The following is a 20,640-nucleotide window of genomic DNA, read 5'->3' on the forward strand; positions in this document are numbered from 1 at the left end:
CAGGCCATTGGTGCTGTTTAATTTATTAGTAGTCTTTTTTTCTCTGTGTGCTTCATTTTTGGGTAGTTTCTATTTCTGTGTATTCTAGTTCATTGATTTTTTTTTTCTGCAATGTCTAAAGTGCTATTAATCTCATTCAGTGGGATTTTTTAATTTCAGATACATTTTTCATCTTTAGAAGCTTCATTTTATTTATGTGTACGGAAGATATGTATATGTGAAGGAACAGGAAGATATGTATACATCTTATATATACACATATGTGTCATATATCATATGTGTCATATATATCTTTCATTTCTCCGTTTCTTTTTTAATAAGATTTTAGTTTTTAATTTATTTTATTTTTCATTTTTTTTAAAGATTTTATTTATTTATTTGAGAGAGAGAGCAATAGAGAGCACAAGTGGGGAGGAGAGGGAGAAGCAGGCTCCCCACCAAGCAGGGATTTGGACGTGGGACTAGATCCCAGGACCCTGGGATCATGGCCTGAGCTGAAGCACTTGATTAAGTGACTAAGCCACCCACGTGCTCCAGATTTTTTTTTTAAAGATTTATCTTTGAGAGAGTGGGAGACAGAAAGAGAGCACGAGAGGGGGAGGATTAGAAGGAGAGGGAGAGAAGCAGACTCCCCACTGAGTATGGAGCTTAATGTGGGGCTTGATCCCATGATCATGACCTAGCCAAAACTAAGAGTTGGATGCTTAACCAACTGAACCACCCAGGTACTCCCATAAGATTTTATTTTTAAGTAATCTCTGTACCCAACATGGAGCTCAAACTTACAACCCTGAGATCAGGAGTCATAAGCTCTACCAACTGAGCCAGCCAGGCACCCCTCTTCTCGGTTACTTCTCAAGTGGCTGCTGGATAGTGTGAATTTATTTTTTGGGTATCTGATTTTGTTAAATTCTTTTAAATAATGTTGGGCTTTGCTCTAATGACTAGTTAAATTATCTGGAATAACTCGGATACTTTGGAGGCCTGCTTTTAAGCTATTAAGTGGATCTAGGGCAGCCTTTGATGGAGAACTAATTTAGTTCTGCTGCTAAGATGATGCTTTTCCAAGGACTCTATCCATTAGCTTATGTGGGAGGAGCCATTCTCACTTCTGAGAACACAAAATATCCCCAGCCCTGTGTGCACTCGGAGATTTGTTCATCCTGTGATTTGCTGGCGCTTCTTTTCCTGCCCTTGGGAAGTTTCCATTCACACCTGCAGAAGTCAGTGCCCAGCCAAAGACTTGGAAGGAGCCCTTCTGCACATGTCTGCTTATTTTCTGTCTGTACAGGTTCTCCTATTCCAGTATTCTGTTTTACAAATCCTTGTTGTCTGGCTTTCCTAAACTCCCGTCTCTGTCTTCACAATTCATCAAGATGGAAAACTGAAAATTCTGGGTTCTCTTTGACTCTCTCTCCCTTCCCCCACCACCACTCTGGCTTTGCAGCTGTTGCAGGGAGTAAGCTAGGGCAATTTTAGCCTCACCTATTTTGTTTCTCCATCTTTGGGATTGTCTCTTGCTCTCTTTTCCAGTGTCAGAAACATTTGTTTTGTATTTTTTGGTCCGTGTTTAGAGTTGTTTAAGGTAGAAGGGCAAAGCTTGTCACTGGTACTCAGAATGTCCAGAAGCAGGAGACCTTCCGTTGATGTTCTGCATTTCCATTATTTTGTTCAGAAGTTCATTTTGCTGCCCTGTAAGGGGTGTGGTGGTTTGGCCTTTGAGTTGAAATCATTACGAATGTTGGTCTTGGTAAGAAGTCTCTGTTGCCTGTGTAGGAAATCACCCAGTGCTGGGGAATAGTACCGTTCTATTCTCTTCTTTGTAGCAGAGAAAGCAATGTCCTAGGCAGAGGTGGTAGGGATTTTGCCCGACATGTAGCATCACTTCTTAGAATACGCAACAACTTGGCCATCAGTTTTTCTTCCACTGCGTGTGGTTTTAGGCTTATTCTTCAGCTGATGAATTCACCACCTACTCCATTCTTGGGCTGTGAATCCACAGGCTTGAATTCTGTCTTGAGAGCCAAAACTTTGCAATTGCTGAGTTGGTTGGTTTTTTGCCTGGAAAAGTTGTTAGGGCAAAATTGATACTTTGGGGAGAGAAAGAGGCAGATTTTCAGATGAAAGCTGTTCCACCCCAAATAGTATAAAAAATTTTTGGCTTATTATCTAAAGGCATGGGTAGAATTTGATGTCTCTTGAGAAAGAGAAGTTCATAAACAGTAAACTTAGTGGTGAGTGGGCATCATAAGACCACACATAAGTAGGGAAACCATGTATCTATCCTGTTTGCTAGAGACAGTCCTGGTTTACACCTGTTGTCTTGGAATAATTAACATTCCCTTTTACTCTTGGAAGTGTCATAGTTTTGATATATATATATATATGTATATGTATATATTTATATTTATATAACATATATGCATTTATATATTTATATTTATATACATACAGAGTTATCCTAGTTATAAAGAGTGGTTTAAAGAGTACGATGTAGGTGTTAATTCCCTGGTTATTATTGTCCTTGATTGATAGACTTACTGTTTACTCTGTATTTTTGTTGAATAGTTTATAGTGACTAATAAATGTGTGTTTGTGGTTTTATTTTATTTTATTTTTTTAATTTTTGGTATTTTTCCTACAGATGATCTCAATGCCACCCACCAACACTGTGTTTTGGCTGGTTTACCACCTCGGTTTAGTTCCACCCACCGAGTGGCAGAGGTAAGTGTAAATAAAAATGTGATTCAAACTTAATTGAATGTGACAGCAGTGGTTGAATGAGCAATTTTGCATGGAGTTTTGGAAGAGTATTTGATAGGAAAATTGCTTCCATCAAACTTGATGTTAGCCTTTATTTACTTGCTTTTTTAGCATTGAGTTGTGTGGGATAGAGTTTTAAAAAGTGTGTTCACAGCGTGGGATTAGTATATTTTGCTTCTTTGTGGTTCTGTTTCTTGGAGAAGGTAAAATGCTATTGGCAGGTGTTGCTAGGTAGAGATTTTCTAAGGGGTTTGTGTCTGTCAAGGTCAAGGACAGGAGATGGCCAGAAGGAAATGGGGAGAGTTTGTGTGCTTATGCATGGGTTAGCTGTGACCAGGCTCCAATGGTTGAGAATTTACATTTCCCTTAACTTTTGGGTCAGGTTTCTGGGCATGTGAATGTAAATTAAGGAGAGAGTTAACAGCAGTGCCCAGGAATTTCTGAGCTCTCCAGTTGGGTTCATAACCCAGACTTTATTGCTAAATTCTGCCACCACTTGGAATGGCTGGATAGTCAGCTGATTAGACCAGTTCACAATGGAAACCTGGGAGGTGGGAAAAACTCTTAGTAGTCACCCTGGGGGTACTGTGTGATCCATTAAGGGTGGTTCTAGAGAGCAGGGGAATAGTCATGAGAAGGCCTACAAGTTGACCTCGTATCCAAGCTTGTTATCTGTGCTTTGCTTTGTAGATTGACTTTCCGTTGTGCCACAGGGGGACCCGGGTGGGAAGTTGGGCAGAAGTGATACAGATACATTCATATACTTCTGGAAGTTCTTCTAATTAGTATACTGTTCGGAAAGCTATGTGGGGATTTGCAGAAAGTACCATAAAAATATCTTTGATCTCATAACACTATTATATTTAACAGCTAGGAAACAATTCAAAGGAAACATACATGCACACATATGAAAATGCTTATCTGGAGTGACTAAGAATAGTGAAGAGGCTGGTCAGAATGTTAGTGCCTCTTTAGGGCATGACTAGTTAATTACCTGAGTGTCACCTCAGTGAGCAGCCATCAAAAATACTTACCTTGAATACTTACATACAGAGAAAAACAGAATAGACACTGATGGGTACTTTCTGATCACAGCTGTGTGGACAAAGACTCATGTGCAGTAAAAACAATTAAAATAAGGTAAGGTGACAGGATTATGATTTTATCTTAAAATTTTTTATTTCATGTATTATTGTTGTCAGTAATAAAAGAGGGAAAATATATATATATATATATACACACATTTTTTCTAACATGAAAGTTACATTATTATTTCCCTTAAGAGAAGAGATGGAAAAAACCATGCAGTGTTGTAGCCCTCACTTATTTTGTAAATGTCCTTTCCTTTGTACAGGACTAACGTGGTATGTCTTACCTGTGCCACACAAAATGACTTGCGATTTTCTGTCCACTCAAAATATGTCAGAAACAGATTGTCTTAGAGAAGTGAGGTTCTGAATTTCATTTTAGTTAATCAGAAAAGAAATCTATTTAGTTTTTTGGTTACATGTGACTAGATTATATTTGACAGCTCTCAACTTTTATTGGATTTTTTTTTTTCTTCTGGTTGGAACAGAAGAAATCTGTTGTTCCGAATATCTTTTTAAAATTTAAATTTTATGAGTTTTATATATCATTATATTTTGAACAGGTAATTACTCAAATGATTCAAAATTCACAGAGTCCCCAAGAATAAATAGTGAAGTCTCGTTCTCATAAAGCTGACGAGCTCCTCCTCCCCAAAGGGAGCCAGTATTATCATCAGCTTCTTCTTATCCTTTCCATGATGATGAGATACCTATATAAGCAAATATGTGTTTAATTAAAAAATGGGGTTTTTATTTTAAAATATTTTATTTATTTATTTGACAGAGAGAGATCACAAGTAGGCGGAGAGGCAGGCAGAGAGAGAGGGTTTGATTCCAGGGCCCTGAGACCAGGACCTGAGCTGAAGGCAGAGGCTTAACCCACTGAGCCACCCAGGCGCCCCTAAAACGTTGTTTATACAAATGGTAGCCTACTCTACTTACCATTCTGCACTTTTGTTTTAGTAAGTCTTGCTGATAACTCCTTATCGGTATGTAATTCGGACCTCGGAGGAGGCGGTGTTTTTTTTAGATACAACACCAAAAGCACAGACAACTAAAGACAAGTAGGTAAATTGGACTTCGCCAAAGGGAAAAACTGTTAGCTTCAGGAGCGCCTGGGTGGTGTATTGGGTTGGATGTCCAGCTCTTGGTTTCAGCCCAGGTCATGACCTCAGGGTCGTGAGACTGAGCCCTAAGCCAGGCTCTACACTCAGCATGGAGTCTGCTAGAGATTCTTTCTCTCTCTCTCTTCCCCCACCCTCTCTCTCTCTCTCTCACCTTCTTTCTCTACAGTAAATAGGGGCTCCTGGGTGGCACAGTCGGTTAAGCATCTGAATTTTGGTTTCAGCTCAGGGTGATCTCAGGGTGGTGAGATCAAGCTCCACCTTGGGCTCCAAGCTCAGCACTGAGTCTGCTTAAGACTCTCTCTGCCCCTCTCCACTGTTCTCTGTCTTTCTCTCTCTCAAATAAATCAGTCTTTGAAAAAAAATAATAAATCTTAAAGAACAAACAAACAAATCTATTATGCTTCAAAAGGTTCCATCAAGAAAGTGAAAAGAGAACTTGGAGAATGCGAGAAAGTATTTTCCCGTCACTTACGTCACAAGGTACTTGTGTTTAGAGTACATAAATAAGTCTTACAGCCCAATAGTTAAAAAGGTAAATAATCCAGTAGTTTTAAATGGCAAAGGATCCGAATAGACATGTCTGCGAGGAAGATCCACAAATGGCCAATAAACACACAGAAAGATGTTGAACATCATTAGTCATCAGGTTAGCACAAAGCAAAACCACAGGAAGTTACCACTTCACACCCACTAGAGGGGCTCTAGTGAGAATCTCAGTAACAAGTATTGGTGAAGAAGCTTCAGAAATCGGAACCCTCCTGCACTGCTGGAGGGAATATAAAAATGGTTCAGCCCCTTTGGGAAACATTGTGACCTTTCCTCAGAATTTTAAACACAGTTACCTCATGACCCAGCAATTCCGTACCTGAGAGAGATGAAAACTCATACACAAACGTTGTCAGCAGCTTGACTCCTAGTAGGGCAGAAAATGGGATAATAATGAATGGAAAAGCGAAAGTCATATATCCATACAATCAAATATTTGGCAATAAAAGGGAGAGAATTACTGATACATGCTTCACCATGGATGAACCTTGAACCTTGAACTATCAGGCTCACTGCAAGAAGCCAGTCGCAAAAGAATTATACAATTTCTTTTTTTTTTTTTTTTAAGATTTTATTTATTTATTTGACAGAGAGAGATCACAAGTAGGCAGAGAGGCAGGCAGAGAGAGGGGGAGGGAAGCAGGCTCCCCACTGAGCAGAGAGCCCGATGTGGGGCTCGATCCCAGCACCCCAGGATCATGACCTGAGCCGAAGGCAGAGGCTTTAACCACTGAACCACCCAGGCGCCCCATATGATTTCATTTTTAAGAAAGGTCCTGCATAGCTAGAAATAGATTGGTGGTTGTCTGAAGCTGGGAAGGTTGGCAGAAAGGGGGCAGCAGGGGACTGCTAAGGGATACCGTTTGTTTTAGGGAGGTGACCAAAATGTTCTAAAATTAATTGTAGTGATGGTTGCGTAACTCTGTGACTGTACTATAAACAATGAAGTGTATGTTTTCACTGTGTGACTTTTATGACATGTGAATTATGTCTCAATAAAGTTGTTACCTGTCCTTGCCAAAAAAAAAAAAAAAAAAAAAAAGGCCTTATTATAGGTTCTGTACAACAAATAGAACTCTGAACACCCAGAAAAGAAAGTACCCCTCTCTTCCACCCCCCCCACCTTTTATTTTTCATTTTTGGCTGCAAGTATGGCTCCGCTGTAGTTTATTTAGTGAGTCCCCTATCGATGGGAAATTTCGGTTGTTTCCAGTCTTTTGTAATAAATGGCATTGTGATTAGTAACCTCTTATGTAGGTCATTCAGTACTTGGGCAAGTAAAGATATGAGTAGAGCATGGTTTCAGATAGAACATCATTTTAAAAGAGGTTGCCAGAGCGGCTCTGGGACGAAAGTGAGTGGTGTTTCAGCTCCACTCTTTGTCTCTCCTTCATAGCAAATTGGAACTGCCTGCTGTGCTCCCAGCACTCTGAGATCATCGTATTAAAATACGTATCAGTCAGGCTTCTGTATTCAGCACCGCAACTTTGTTTTTCCCAGGCTTACCCATGACACGTTGCATCAAATGGCAGTAACCATAGAAAGAATTTTTGTACCAGGGCATTAGCCTTCAAGGTTATTTCTAAGGGAATCTGTGTAAATTATATATGTCAAAATAGAAGTACTTTAGGGATACATTTTCCTCCCTGGGTCAAAAGGATATTTACAGCTTGCTTTTTATCATTCTAGGAAATCATGTTGTCATCAAAACCAACAGGTGCACACCCGGTCTGCAGCCTTTTCTTTTCTGACATATATCATTCAAAGGAGGAGTTGTCTGTTCGACCTCTGTTTTGCTCTCACAGACAAAGAGAGGGATGAACTAGTTAACTGTGCCCTTGCCAATACCAAGGTACTAAGTTATGCCTTTGAACATGCCTTGAGGGCACGAGCCACATATTCTCCATTATTTGAAGAACCTGTTCCACCAAGGATTGCAGCTGCTTGTTTTTTTGCAGAAAAGGAAAATGAGTTCTTTGCCCTGTGTTTATAACTTCAATCTTTTTTTCTCCGCCGTTACTGTGCCATTTTGTGGGCTGTTGAACTGAACACCTTTCTTTCCCAGGGGTAGGTTCAGGGCGCTTATAACAAAGTCAGTGTCTTTGACTTCTTGGTTCATTAGTTACTCATCCAAAAACTACTTAGGAAGTTGTTTTTTTTTTTTTTTTTTTTTTTACATTTAGGACTTGGTTCTAGATGCTGCCGTATCTGTAGGAAAAAATATGTAATAAAATGGTGTGTGGGTATGTGTATATGTGTATACATGTGTATGTGTGTTTGTGTGTGTGTGTGTGTATTTACCTATACATGTGTACATGGCTTTAGCCTCAGTGATCCTAAGGTGTGGTGATAAAAGGCCCACATTTAAAAGAAAATCAGCAAGGAGCATGGCCCAAGTGAGGCCATGCTGGCCACACAGAGCTCAGGGTGCAGGCCGCCAGAACAGTTCTTAAGTTGGATGTGGGCTGAGCTGTGGGGGCCACAGGTGAATGTATGGGGAAAGGACGAATGTGAACACCCCCCAGAAGTGTTGTACCGTAAACTTGTATTAGGCTTACGATCCTGATGGCTGGTTCTGTCTCCACAGTGCTCTGCCGGAACCTTGGATTATATCTTACAGCGCTGCCAGCTCGCTCTGCAGAATGTCCGCATCGAGGCAGACAGTGGTGATGTTTCTTTGAAATCCTTTGAGCCTGCAGTTCTGAAACAAGGAGAAGAAATCCACAACGAGGTGAGACTTTCAAGAACTGGGAAGCTGCTTGCGAGCTAACGAGTGGCTCTGCCATAATTTCATACGGGTGTGAGCCCGGAAATGCCTCCGTGAGACACAAAGAGCAGTGTAATTACTCACAAGGACAGCAGTAGCCCGAGCATCTGCATTTTTGTGCCAGTTCTGCAAGCCTCTCTCCCCGCAGGACAATGCAAAGTGGGCCCGTAACGTGGGTGCATGTAGGGCTTGTGTTATAGGAGAGGAACCTGAGACAAGGGAAGCTGAAACGTTTATAATAGGTAGGAAGCATGCCTGACCTTTGCTCCAAGCAAGATAGTGTCTTTATCCTCCAAGGCTGTTCCAATCCCTGCCCTTTGTTGTGGAGGAGAAACTGTATCTTCCAAAGGTGTTCCCTGTGCCAGACATTCTTGAGATGGGAGGCTGAGCTGGAGGGAAGTCAGTGCCTTGCTCATAAGATAGGCCGAAACCCAAGACTCATGAAGAGGTCTTCCCGCAAAGCCCAGTGGGAATCGTGGGTGGAGCCTAAGAGCAAGTGTCAATGTCTTGCTTGCTGTTTACAGAATGAGGGGCAGTTCTGCAGCCCTGTCAGACCAGCAGGATCCCACCAGCCAAGGGTTCACAAACTTTGCTACTCCCAGTAGTAACACCCTTTCTGCTTTTGCTTTATCTTTGGACCATAAATGTTGCTGTCTATTTATTACTCCTAAAAACTCAGCTCGTTTGTTTAAAAAAAAAAAAGATTTATTTATTTATTATTTTAGAGAGAGAGAAAGAATGGGAGGGGGAAAGGTGGGAGAGGAAATCCCACGTGGCCTTGCCACTGAGCACAGGGCTGGATCCCAGGACCCGGAGATCATGACTTGAGCAGAAATCGAGAGTCAAATGCTTAACTGACAGAGCCTCCCCAGTGTCCAATAACTCCACTCATTTTTTATGTAAATACATTTCTTTGAAAAGAAAGCTTTGTGTTGTCACTTGAAGTAGAAGCCAATATCACTAACCAAAAGAAAAAGGGACCAGAAAAATCTCGCCAGTGGAAACAGAGCAGTGTTACCATTTTCCAACAGGTTGCCTTGCTGGAAGGCTCTGAGCCTCAGGTCTCCATTCTCCATGAGAGAAGAGAGATTCACACACAACTTCTTGTGTTTTCTAACAGTCATTGAATGTTCTTCTTCAAATGGGTGAATTTTGTCATGGGTAAATTATACCTCAACACAAAAAACATCAGAAGGAAAAAAGAGATTCCCAAGTGAGAGAGAACTGTTGAAGGTTATCACCCATCTGCAACTTTCTCTTTGCTAGAATTGGAAGGATTGATGGAGAATTTGGAGTACAAAAATATTCTCTTTCTTCCTTTCAAAAAGTAATGACTGACCATGTGTCTGGTACCTTCTGTGTGCTTTAGGATACCAGTTTCCAGACTGGGTAAGGGACAGTCTAGTTTGAACGGTGGGAGCGGGGCTCTGAGTTAGAGGACATGAGGTCACAGAGGTGGTATTAGGGGACAGGAAAGCAGCAGATCCTATCAGTCCTTGGAGATCCCTATCAGGACAACCACTCTCCTGTTTACTTAGAGGGAAATGGAAGCTATTGAGGACTTTGGAACAGAGGAGAAACGATGTCTGCTTCCACAATATCGTGTAATGTCTTTAAAGAGATATTTAGGAACCTTTGAACTGCTCCACACTTTGTGAAGCATTGGCATAATCTCCAGAACCAAAGACAAAGGAATTCTGCCTTACTTACTGTACTCAGGACTGACTTTCTTCCCTTCATTGTGCCTGATAAGTGTCCCATTTTCTCTCCTCTCTGTCCTTGCTAGAGACATTGCTGATAGCTAGAAGTTCAAGAAAGATAAGCGTTTATGGGCCTGGTGACCTCCCTGAATGAGACTTGGGAGCAAAGTTATGTCTTTCTCCATATTTATAGTAAAGAAATCCTGATCTTAAAATGTAAGTCTTTTCCTTCTCTACAAACCTGGTGATGTTAGGATTCAGACTCACAAAATGGGGGTTCTCTTTAACACTCACATGGGCTCTTCTGGCCCCTGTGCTTCTGGTCTTCTGTGACTGACTGTTTTGTTAACATCAACTGGTGGGGGCGGTCTGTAACAATCACCTTGTTTATCTACCAGTAGAATATTGTCATCTGAATCCATTAGCCTCAGAAAGTGACTGGCTGCTTTTGACATTGTATACGTTAGCGAAGTGGGATAGAGATATATCAGAAACCTTAGCCCCTTGAGACTGGTCTGGGGTTGAAGGGAAAGAGAGATCTTGGATCTAAATAGCGTGCGTGCTCATCTTATCCAGTCCCCCGATCTTTGATTCTTCAGGGCCATCAAGAATGATTGCATATGTCAAGGCATATCGTTAGATCCTAGTCTTTGGCCATACACCCTGGCCTGGAATGGAGCACTGGCATGCCGGCTTTCCACCATGTCCCGTGGTTAAAGCAATAGCACACTTGTCCATAATAGTTCCCTCGGGTTCTTTATTGTTTGCTTTCCTCTTTCTTAAAAGCCATGTGTCTTTGCTGCACCACTTACAGGACGAAGCCCTTGGTTTTATGTGCTGCTGGCTTTCAGGCTATCTGGGTGTAGACATGGCTTGTATTTCCTTAGATGGTTTCTAACCAAGTGATTTGGGAACTTGGGGGAGTAGAATGGAATACCTTCAGTTATTTTTTCCTCATTTAAGATGCTTAAGCAAAGATTTTTTTGTTCAGTTGGAAGCAGGATCTTCCTGCATGTTTTTAAATACTCTGTTTTCCTTCTTAAAAATAGTTTGGTCTGGTCAGACCTGCATCTTTTTTTTTTTTTTTTTGACAGACAGATCACAAGTAGGCAGAGAGGCAGGCAGAGAGACACAGGAGGAGGAGGCAGGCTCCCTGCTGAGCAGAGAGCCCGATGCGGGACTCGATCCCAGGACCCTCAGATCATGACCTGAGCCGAAGGCAGAGGCTTTAACCACTAAGCCACCCAGGCGCCCAGACCTGCATCTTTTTAAAGTCACTTTGAAAGGGCCTTTGAAGTGTGGCTCTTTGTACACTGGACAGTAGCATCTCTCCCTGGTCTCACGTCTTTCTCAATGAGATAACTTATGATGACAGGGAGACACGAACCCCAGTGGGCCTGTTCACACCTCTCATGAGGGAACTACGTGAGCTGAGCTGAGGCCACACGAAAAGCCCACCCTAACGTGGCAGAAGAAAAGGAGGTGACAGTTGCTTCCGTGTAAGAGAATGGAGATGATTTACAATATGTGGTGATGTAGGAACTCAGAAATATGATTCTGAAGTTTACTGCTGAATGCCCAAGGTTTCGGGTAGGCAGGTTTCTTCCCCTTCAGACTCTTCTTAGACATCTTTTAGGAGAAAAAAAATGTTTCTTTCTTTCTTTTTTTTTTTTAAAGATTTTATTTATTTATTTGGCAGAGAGACAGATCACAAGTCGGCAGAAAGGCAGGCAGAGAGAGAGAGATGGAAGCAGGCTCCCTTCTGAGCAGAGAGCCTGATGTAGGGCTCGATACAGGACACTGAGAGCATGACCTGAGCCAAAGGCATAGGCTTAACCCACTGAGTCACCCAAGTGCCCAGAAAATGTTTTTTGATTGATCTTTTAGACTGTTCCAGGTACAGGTTAGTTACGAGGGTTTTAAGAAATGGTTTTCTGAGTTGGTTATGAAGCTGACACTGTGGACCTATTTTCATATTTCTCTTGATGATTCACACGGCCCTTCAGGAACCTGCAAGGCCTCCAGATTGTCGATAGGCTTTGGGTAAATACCCGGGGGCATTGCTTACCTTTGTGTTGCATTGGCCCAAAAGATTGAATCGCAGTGAATTTCCTTTAACGGCGAGTCCAAAATCTGGGAGTTTGGTTCACGAGCATCCTGAACTCTGAGAGAATCTCAAGAGGGTTCCTTTGTGTTGTCTCCCCGAGGCTTGCATCTTCGGGGGTCTGCATCCCCCATGGCGTGTTCTCGGCCTCAAGTCAGCCACAGCCCTCCTGATGGCTGTCTCTTATTTCTGATCTGATAGTTATGAGCTTCCCGGGGGCGCCGGACCCTGGAGAAGGGATGGAGACCCTACTCCTGTCATGCTTAGAACTTTATCTTTTCCTTTCTGAGCCCCACCGTTTAGGGAGAAAAAAAAATAACTTCTTTTGCTTGGTTGTTATTAATTATTATTTTGTAACTCAAACTCCAAATCAAGGGGCTGGAAATCTTTTTTGCTTCCTTAATTACTTTTACGAAAGTAGCCAACGGCTTCTCTCGGCAGTGGGGGAAGTGGTTGAGGGTGACATTTGCTTCAAATCCTGCCGTGTTTTTTGCCCATGACACTGAGACGAAAAAGTCAGGTTCTAGAGTTAAATAAAATGCATGCCAGTGGATTTGCTGCCCAGAAAGATCATCATCTCCTGGGCAGTACTTCAGCTCATGAATAAACCTCCGCTGGGAGCAAGTCCTCAGTGTTGAACTTTCCCAACTGGCCTCAGTGGGAGGCGGGTGGGCAACAATTGACATGGATGTTAAAACTTTTCCTGCTAAGAAAATCTTATCAGATTGTGAGATCCTTGGGGACAAGTTCTAGGCCTCATGGCCTCGCTCAGTTTGCTTTCCTAGCATCTAGCAAGTGCCGGCATTTAGTAGGCTGTTCACTATTCGCTCACTGATCCTCACCCCAATCCTCTTTGTGGTTGTTACGTAATGATCCTTACTTACAGGCGATGACCACCCCCCCCCCCGCCCCTTGGTAACGGAGCCCTTATTCTTCCTCATGGCACCGTCTGCTTCAAATGACAGCTGGGCATCTGAGGAGGAAGACAAAATCAAGATTTATTAAAATGGACAGAGTCTTTCCTTTCTTGGCTGATAGCACACTCTCTAGGTATAGCCCCTCTCCTGCCTTCTGAGTTTTAATTTACCGAAATCTAGACTTGGGTATACCCTGATAGGTTGAATGAACTAGTTACGTAGGATAATCGATTTTCTTTCCTGGGACCCCACGGTAGCCGAGCCTTACATGTTTTGTCCCCATCAACGGAAATAACCAGCCCCCGAAATAGGAAGACCTTTTAAAATCTTTTCAGCTCTCTCTGACATAGGGTGTGATGACATGCTCATGGGCTGTTCCTGTAGCGTGAACACACTTCATGCAAAGTCTCTTAAAAATAACTCGTCTCGGGGTGCCTGGGTGGCTCAGTGGGTTAAGCCGCTGCCTTTGGCTCAGGTCATGATCCCAGGTCCTGGGTTCAAGCCCCACATCGGGCTTTCTGCTCAGCAGGGAGCCTGCTTCCTCCTCTCTCTCTGCCTGCCTCTCTGCCTACTTGTGATTTCTCTCTGTCAAATAAATAAATAAAATCTTTAAAAAAAAATAACTCGTCTCTTAATAACGTTGTCAAACCGGTATCTTCAGAGAAGTTGAACTACACTTGTATTCGCTTTCCCTTCAAAGCACTCAAGTTTACTTCTGTTAACAGCTGTCTCTTAATATCACAGATAAGGTTCAGCAACTATTGTCTTAATATTGTCTACATTCCTTTTTTTTTTTTTTGTTTAAACAGCTTTAACTGAAATCAGTTCTACATATCAAACAAACATTGAGTTAATGTAAACTGAAACCCTTTCATATGACTGGGTGTTCTCGGGTTAGTTATTTGAGTCATTTTCACCATTGTTAAATCTTCACAAGTTGCTTTTGTTTGCCTCATGAAAGTTCAATATGGATAAACACAAAAATTCTTTGTGGTAACAGGTAAAGATTATAATAGTTTGTCTATATAGGGAACATGATTACCTTAGCAAAGCCAGACAACCCAACATTAAGCTGTGAAAGCTCTCTACTTCTTTAGACGGCAGAGGTAAGTAAAAAGAGTTTTGGGGGAATAAATAGAGTTGTAGTTTGACAGTAAAATTTGATTTTTTTCAAGTTGAAGATGAGCTTTTGAAGATATGGAAAGTGGATAGAAAATAGTTTCTTACCCTTCCAGAGCTTTACTCAGCCTCTCATCTACATGCATAGGATTATTTCAGTTGCAACAGAGAAAACTGACTTGGCTTAAGTAGAAAAAGGCTTCAGGAACAGCTTGATCAAGAGCCAGGTGATATCACCAGTACCTGGTTTTTTTCTTCTTTTTATTTTGTAGTTACTTCCTACTTTGTTGTCTCCATTTTCCCCTGTTTGGTAGTGAAATGGTTGTAGAATTCTCTTCCTGAATCTTCTCAGTGTTCAGACTTACTGTGATTGAACATACAGTGATTACCCCCAGACCTGATTCTGTGACTAGAGAAATGTGGTGGGCTGATTGGCTGACATTGGGGTGGCACATTCTACCCTTGGTATTGGGGCTGGAGCTCTCCCCAGACCACATGGACTGGGACTGGGGAAGGGGGTCAGTTAATGAAGAGTGGGGTTTTGCTAGAATAGAAGGAGGAATGCTAAGGCAGCAAATAATAATCATAATAATAACCATAGTAGGTTCATAGGAAGGAAAAGCAATTATTAATGTCTTTGTTGTTCTTTCTACCTGTTGTCATGTGCCCTGAGTTGAAAAGTACCAGTTTGAATGGCTGTAGCTTTAATACACACCCCCACAATTAACTCTCTATTATTTCATTATAAGAGCTGGGATTCTCACCAGCTCCTCCTGGCCCATGGTAAATTCTTTATTGATTTTAAATCTAAGAAACTTGAAATTGGTACCTTTTAATATGTGTCTGTGTTTTGCTCTAAAATACTAGTCTTTAATAAAGATGTTTAATAAAAAACGATCTTGATTATATCTTCCCAGTCATACACAGTGTAGGCTGCTGTATATTTTAGGATCTCAGTATTTGTGTTTTTTTTTTGCTTTTTTTTGTAAAATTCATTTTAATTAATCAATTTTTTTTCAGGATTTGTTGACGAACGTATAGCTTCCTCACATCTGACTAATAAATGCGATGGAAAACCCCTCTCCAAACCCCAACAGTGTTGCCTTGCTAAGAGGACCTCAGTTTTGAGACTCTTTTCTTGGCTTTGCAGAAATGCTCTGGAGACTCCAGGTTTTACTGGAAGCTGTCTAGGCTCAGCTTTTCTCACCTTTTCTCACCCTGTGGCAATTAAGTGACCAGAGGAGAATCGAGTGATGACATTATTGTCCTTGATTGTCTCTCACGAGGGCATTATAAGCCTTCTCCTTATGGTCCCTAGGTCGAGTTCGAGTGGCTGAGACAGTATTGGTTTCAAGGAAATCGATACAGAAAATGCACTGATTGGTGGTGTCAACCCATGGCTCAACTGGAAGAACTGTGGAAGAAGATGGAAGGTGTGGTAAGTACATGAGGTCCGGGGCCATATTTTCTGGGATGTTCTCTGTGTAACTCCTTGGCTACCTAATTTGCATAGGAAAATACATAATTCATTATTCTAAACTGCTGAGTCAGGTAACTCTTGGTAAGGAACAGGCCCAGTTTTGTCTGTACAAGGTCAGTTTAGTTCAGTGAGTGTTTTATCGGGTATTTCCAACGTACAAGGTGCCATGTTGGAACACGTGCTAGGAAGAGCCATGGAGGGAACAACACTGCAGATAGAAGATCTAAAATTCATTTGTATTTTCAGACTCACCAGGCACCATTCTAAGGGTTTTCCCGTACTAACTTCTGAAATTCATACAACAGCCCTACAAAGTGTAGAAACCCTTATGAGTCTTAATTTATAGATGTGAAAACTGAGACATTGAGATATTAAGTGCCTCGCCCAAGGTCACAGAGTAAAGTGACTGAGTAAGATGGAGACCCAGGCAGTTTGGCTCTGTGGCTTGTGCTCTTAACCGCTACATTCATTTAACAAGGAGAGAGACATGAATGTAGCCAGGTGTTATATTAGCTAAAATGAAAGCCTGTAATAGAGATTAAAAGAAAAAAAAATCACAGTCCAGAGGAGGGAGTATTAAATTCAGAGCACTGGACCTGGACTGTTGTGAAACAGCAGATGTGGCTTTTTGGGGACTTTGGATGGGGAGGAGTAGGGTCAGATAGGACATTGGGAGAGGAACATTGGGGTCCAGGAAGTACACTAATAAGATTGCACATGAGGAAGGACAGACAGCCCGCCCGGAGCAAGGAGTCAGGGGATATAGTTGGAAATGTAGCCGGAAGGCGAGTTGAGGCCGCTTGCAAGTTTTGAATTAAGTCTTAATTTAAATAATAGTAATAATAGCCGACTCTTATGTGATACTTATGAAGTACCAGACACTGTTCTGAATGTTTTATGTATAACTTATTTAACTTTTATGACAACCCCATAAAGTAAGTCTGATGGTTCTCTATTTCATAAACCAGGAGACTGAACCCCAAAAGGTTTACATAACTTCCTCAAGATCATACAGCCCTTGAAGTGAGGGAACTGGGATTTGAACTCAGGAAGGCTGGCTCCGAGGGTCATGCCCTCCACTACGTCGCCATCCTGCCTCCAAACCGTTGACTTTGGAACATAGTGGAGAAGTGATAAAAACCTGCCAAACTTGAGACGTGGTACCCCTGCACAGACTGGGAAGTGTGCTGGGAACAGTGAGCTGGTGTGCAAAAATGCATAGCTGGTGCTCACCTCTATTTTAGAATAATGAAAATATCAAGTCACAACCCAGAAGGAGACTTCGTTTGAAAGTCTAGGTCAAAATCCGGAAGTCCTTGCTTTCCAGACCTCTCCTCAGATCTTTAAATCATGCCTTTTCACGGATATATATCTGAGGAAGGAATGTTATCATCCTCCTTTTCTTGTACTAACAGTATCACAAAAATGGATTTCTCCAAAGACCGGAGTCCCAGTAGAGAACTGAGCATTGTAAAATCGAGTTGGAGGTAATGAAAAGTCCATGCCTTAATCTCCTTAGTTCTGTTCCTAAAATTCGCCTGTGTGGAGTATGCTTCATTTTTATGGGATGTATATATGAAGGCGGCTTCAGTTTCAGGGAATTTTTTACTGTGCTATTCTGGTTTTGTCCATTCACATAAGAGTTAGAAGGACCTCTTTATTTGCCAGACTTGGATTCTAAGACATCAGGTTGACTTTGGGATTGTAATTTGACAGTTCCACATTTTAGAAAATTCAAATTGGCAAATAAATAAGAAAGGAACTCATAGATTTTGTAAAAACAAACAAACAAACAAACAAACAAAACCAACCTAAAAGAAACTTTGCATCGTTTCTGTTCGAGGTTTTGTTTTTTTTTTTTTCTTCTTCTAAAGCGTAGTCTTCGGTATTGTGAACTTCCTGATTCTATTCGTTATGAATTCATTTAAAAGCTTTAGTTATAATTTCTTTTTTTAAAATCAGGCCAGGGCACATTAGTTAGGTGGAATATTTCCTGGTTCCTTCATGACGCTTGTGTAAAAAATACCAAGAAGAAGAGCAGACTTGGGAACACTCCAGAGCGAGTTTCCTTGCCGTTAGAGTGGCATTACTGAATGTTCTGAGTGAAATCAATGGCCCCAGTGTCTCTCCTCAGCCAGCCTCAGGGTGATCGTTATCAGCGGAGTGAAGGTTTGGGCCAAGATAAAAGGGATGATACTTCTAAATTAAATTTAAGCATGGCTTCAAGCCTCTCTGAATGACTTTTAACAAATTCATAATAATTTATTTCTGCTATTGGAAGAGACAGAAGATAATAATCACTGGGAAAGTCTATGGTTCTGTGGCTCTGTTAGTGTGCGGCCATCTGGTATCTGTGTGCTGGGGGGAGGGTGTGTTGGGGGGCAGCTGGCACCCACCGCCTTGATTTCCTCCTGTGTACCAGCCCACCTCGCATGTTTGCAGTTGCAAGCAGTAGGGGGCAATGTTGAGCCACCAGTGGGAGGCCTCAAGATGCTGGCCTTTCAGGAAAATGCATATAAATGTACCATTAACTGTCAAGAATTATCCCTGTTGCTTCAAGTTAGCTGTAATCTCCAAGATTCCATAACACAGGAAATCAGTTGTGGGTTAACAAATTCAACAGCAATTTAACATAAAAAGTGCAGTGTTTGGTGCACATTTGGATTCTATAGAATTAGACTAATCTGAACAGCATTTCTGAACGTACTCGCTTTGCTTCCGGGGAATATATTACTCAAAATTATTATCCTTTTGGACAAATGATTCTTCTTTATCTCTGTGCTTCCCCCCCCCTAATTTGTAAAACCATGTGCGTGTTGTGGAAAGACTTCTCTAATTAACGTATTTTGTGTTTTGCACGGTATGGTTGATATCTGTTGGTCAAAACAAAACAAAACAAAAAAATCTCGGGTGATATGTACATTACTTTTCACCTTTTGCTTTTGAGTACAGCAACCTCTGACTGGCCCTGGTACCAGGGAAGAGACTGGTGGTGTGATTTCTGTCCATCTTGGTGTTTTTTTTTTCCACTTTGTGGTTGGAAGGTGTAGTCTCAGGTTGGATACAGAAGAATGGAAAATGAGCTTTGAAATCACATTTCTTCCCTTAATGGTAATTGCTTCTTCACATGTCATAACCAGTTACATATTTCAGAAAGTTCAGTCCACTGCCTCTAAAACTCCTCTAGCCATGACTTCCCATTCTCTGTTCCAGCAAGCACTGTCCTTATCACACTGTTTTTTCTCGCCACTTCTATCCCCTCCCCGTCCTCTCTACCCCAGGACAGTTTTACTCCCCGCTTGCTCTTGTGATGTAAATGTTAAACCTTATATTTGAATGACATTCTGATAAAATATCACATTTTCCCTGCCTATTACCTCATGAATTTGTGAGCCATGAAGCCCAAAGCTGCACAGCCCTTTCACATAACCCAAGAATGTAGCCTTGCCTTTTCCCCTCATCTTTGCTCTCTGTTCAGGATGGTGGTATAACCCTGGAACGCTATTCAGATATTTGTATTTTATTTTAGTTTCTTAAACCAACCCACCACCTCACAGCCAAGATTAGTGTATTATGAGGCGACTCTTCAGGATAAGAGAGAGTTACCATTTGAAAGACACTGTACAAGCTTTGCTTTCTGGGTAAAGAGAAGTATGAAAAGCCGAAGTCTCCTGTGAGGTGAGGAAGTCTTGCTGTAGCCAGAGATTCAACGGATAGGCCATTTGTCTCTCAGGGTCTGGTATCGCACTTTGCAAAACTGACATTTATTTTACCTATAAAAATGTTTTAACACCATCAAATTCACAATGATACGGAAAAGAATACTGCGTGTGATGGCCTCGAAATTGATGACATTTATTCATTTCCCTTTGACCTTAAAAAACAAAAGGTCAATTTAGTATAATCCGGTGGAAATATTCTAAAATAGTTTCCAGAGTAACATTTTCAGGAGTACAGATGATTGATACTGGAGAGAAATTTCTTCATGCCTTTTTTTTTTTTTTTTTTTTTTTTTTTAAAGTGCCTGTTTCTTTTAGAAGAGAAGAGTAGAATCCTGATCATTTTGAATGTTTTGAATTGCATTTCCTGTCCTGACAGTTCTTCATGCTGGGATAACTGCATCTATGTGGCCGTTGGCCTTCCTAACTTTTATTGACTTTAGTGGGAAGGAGCCAAGACTGGATCATTTTAATGTATCCGTTTTGAAACAGCGTTAAAACACAACATATAATTACGTTAGGTAAGCTCTAGGTTGCATTAAATTCTACCCATTTACGTTAACAGTTTGGCACAGGAGAGCAGAGAGACCTGGAAAAACGAGTAGGTGTTTTATTTAATTCTGTGACCAGTTTCTCATTGTTAAAAGTTTTAAGAGAGAAATGTACTTACGAATGTCAAGGTTGTCCTTTACAAGTTGGTACTAATAGTTTAATTTCGAGATGCGTTCCTGCATTTTCCCTTGTCATTTTGGCCTGTGTAAATCATCTGGGAGAGCTCATGCCAGGGGCCTGCCCATTGCTGTCTGCTGGAGCCTCTCCTCCAGCAGGTGACCCAGTCCGAGGCAGGGATGGAGGCAGGGATAGGGCGGAGGGGCGGTTTGTTTGTTTTCAGAGAGATTAACGAAGCTCTCATCTCAATGCTTTAGATTAAATTCTTGGTAACTGAATAGAGGAACAAGGCTGATTTTTCATACACTGAAATATATACTCAGTATCTCCGCATTGGCTATTCTTTTACAGTTTAGTTAGCTAAATTCATTTTAAGCTTTCTTTCAGGATTAAAGATTTTGGGGGGTATGAGGAAGAAAAGGATATAAATATTAATTTTCTGCTTATGTTAATTGTGAAGTCACCAACTTATATTTATATACGTGTGTATAAATATGTGTGTATATAAATACGTCCCCTTTAGTGTTCATGTATGATACTGAATAATATTTGCAAACATGTAATCCCCTCTTCCATTTTTCAGTATTAGCATCACTGATACAGGAGCAGAATACATTATAGTAATTTAGGATTTGATGTGA

General features: G+C 41.3%; 1 protein-coding gene across 2 annotated transcripts in view; it reads left to right on the forward strand.

Annotated features, from left to right (window-relative positions):
* LOC111157420 (FTO, alpha-ketoglutarate dependent dioxygenase) overlaps positions 1-20,640 on the forward strand; it is a 373,490-nt gene that overhangs the window by 155,947 nt on the left and 196,903 nt on the right. For both annotated transcript variants that reach the window (XM_022518805.1, XM_022518806.1), the window contains exons 5-7: positions 2,645-2,724; positions 8,112-8,255; positions 15,450-15,569. In XM_022518805.1, coding sequence (XP_022374513.1) covers positions 2,645-2,724; positions 8,112-8,255; positions 15,450-15,569 — 344 coding nt within the window. The remainder of the gene's footprint in view (positions 1-2,644; positions 2,725-8,111; positions 8,256-15,449; positions 15,570-20,640) is intronic.

The sequence above is a fragment of the Enhydra lutris genome, unplaced genomic scaffold, assembly GCF_002288905.1.
Source record: "Enhydra lutris kenyoni isolate GAN:26980312 unplaced genomic scaffold, ASM228890v2 scaffoldscaffold54, whole genome shotgun sequence".
Taxonomy (NCBI): domain Eukaryota; kingdom Metazoa; phylum Chordata; class Mammalia; order Carnivora; family Mustelidae; genus Enhydra; species Enhydra lutris.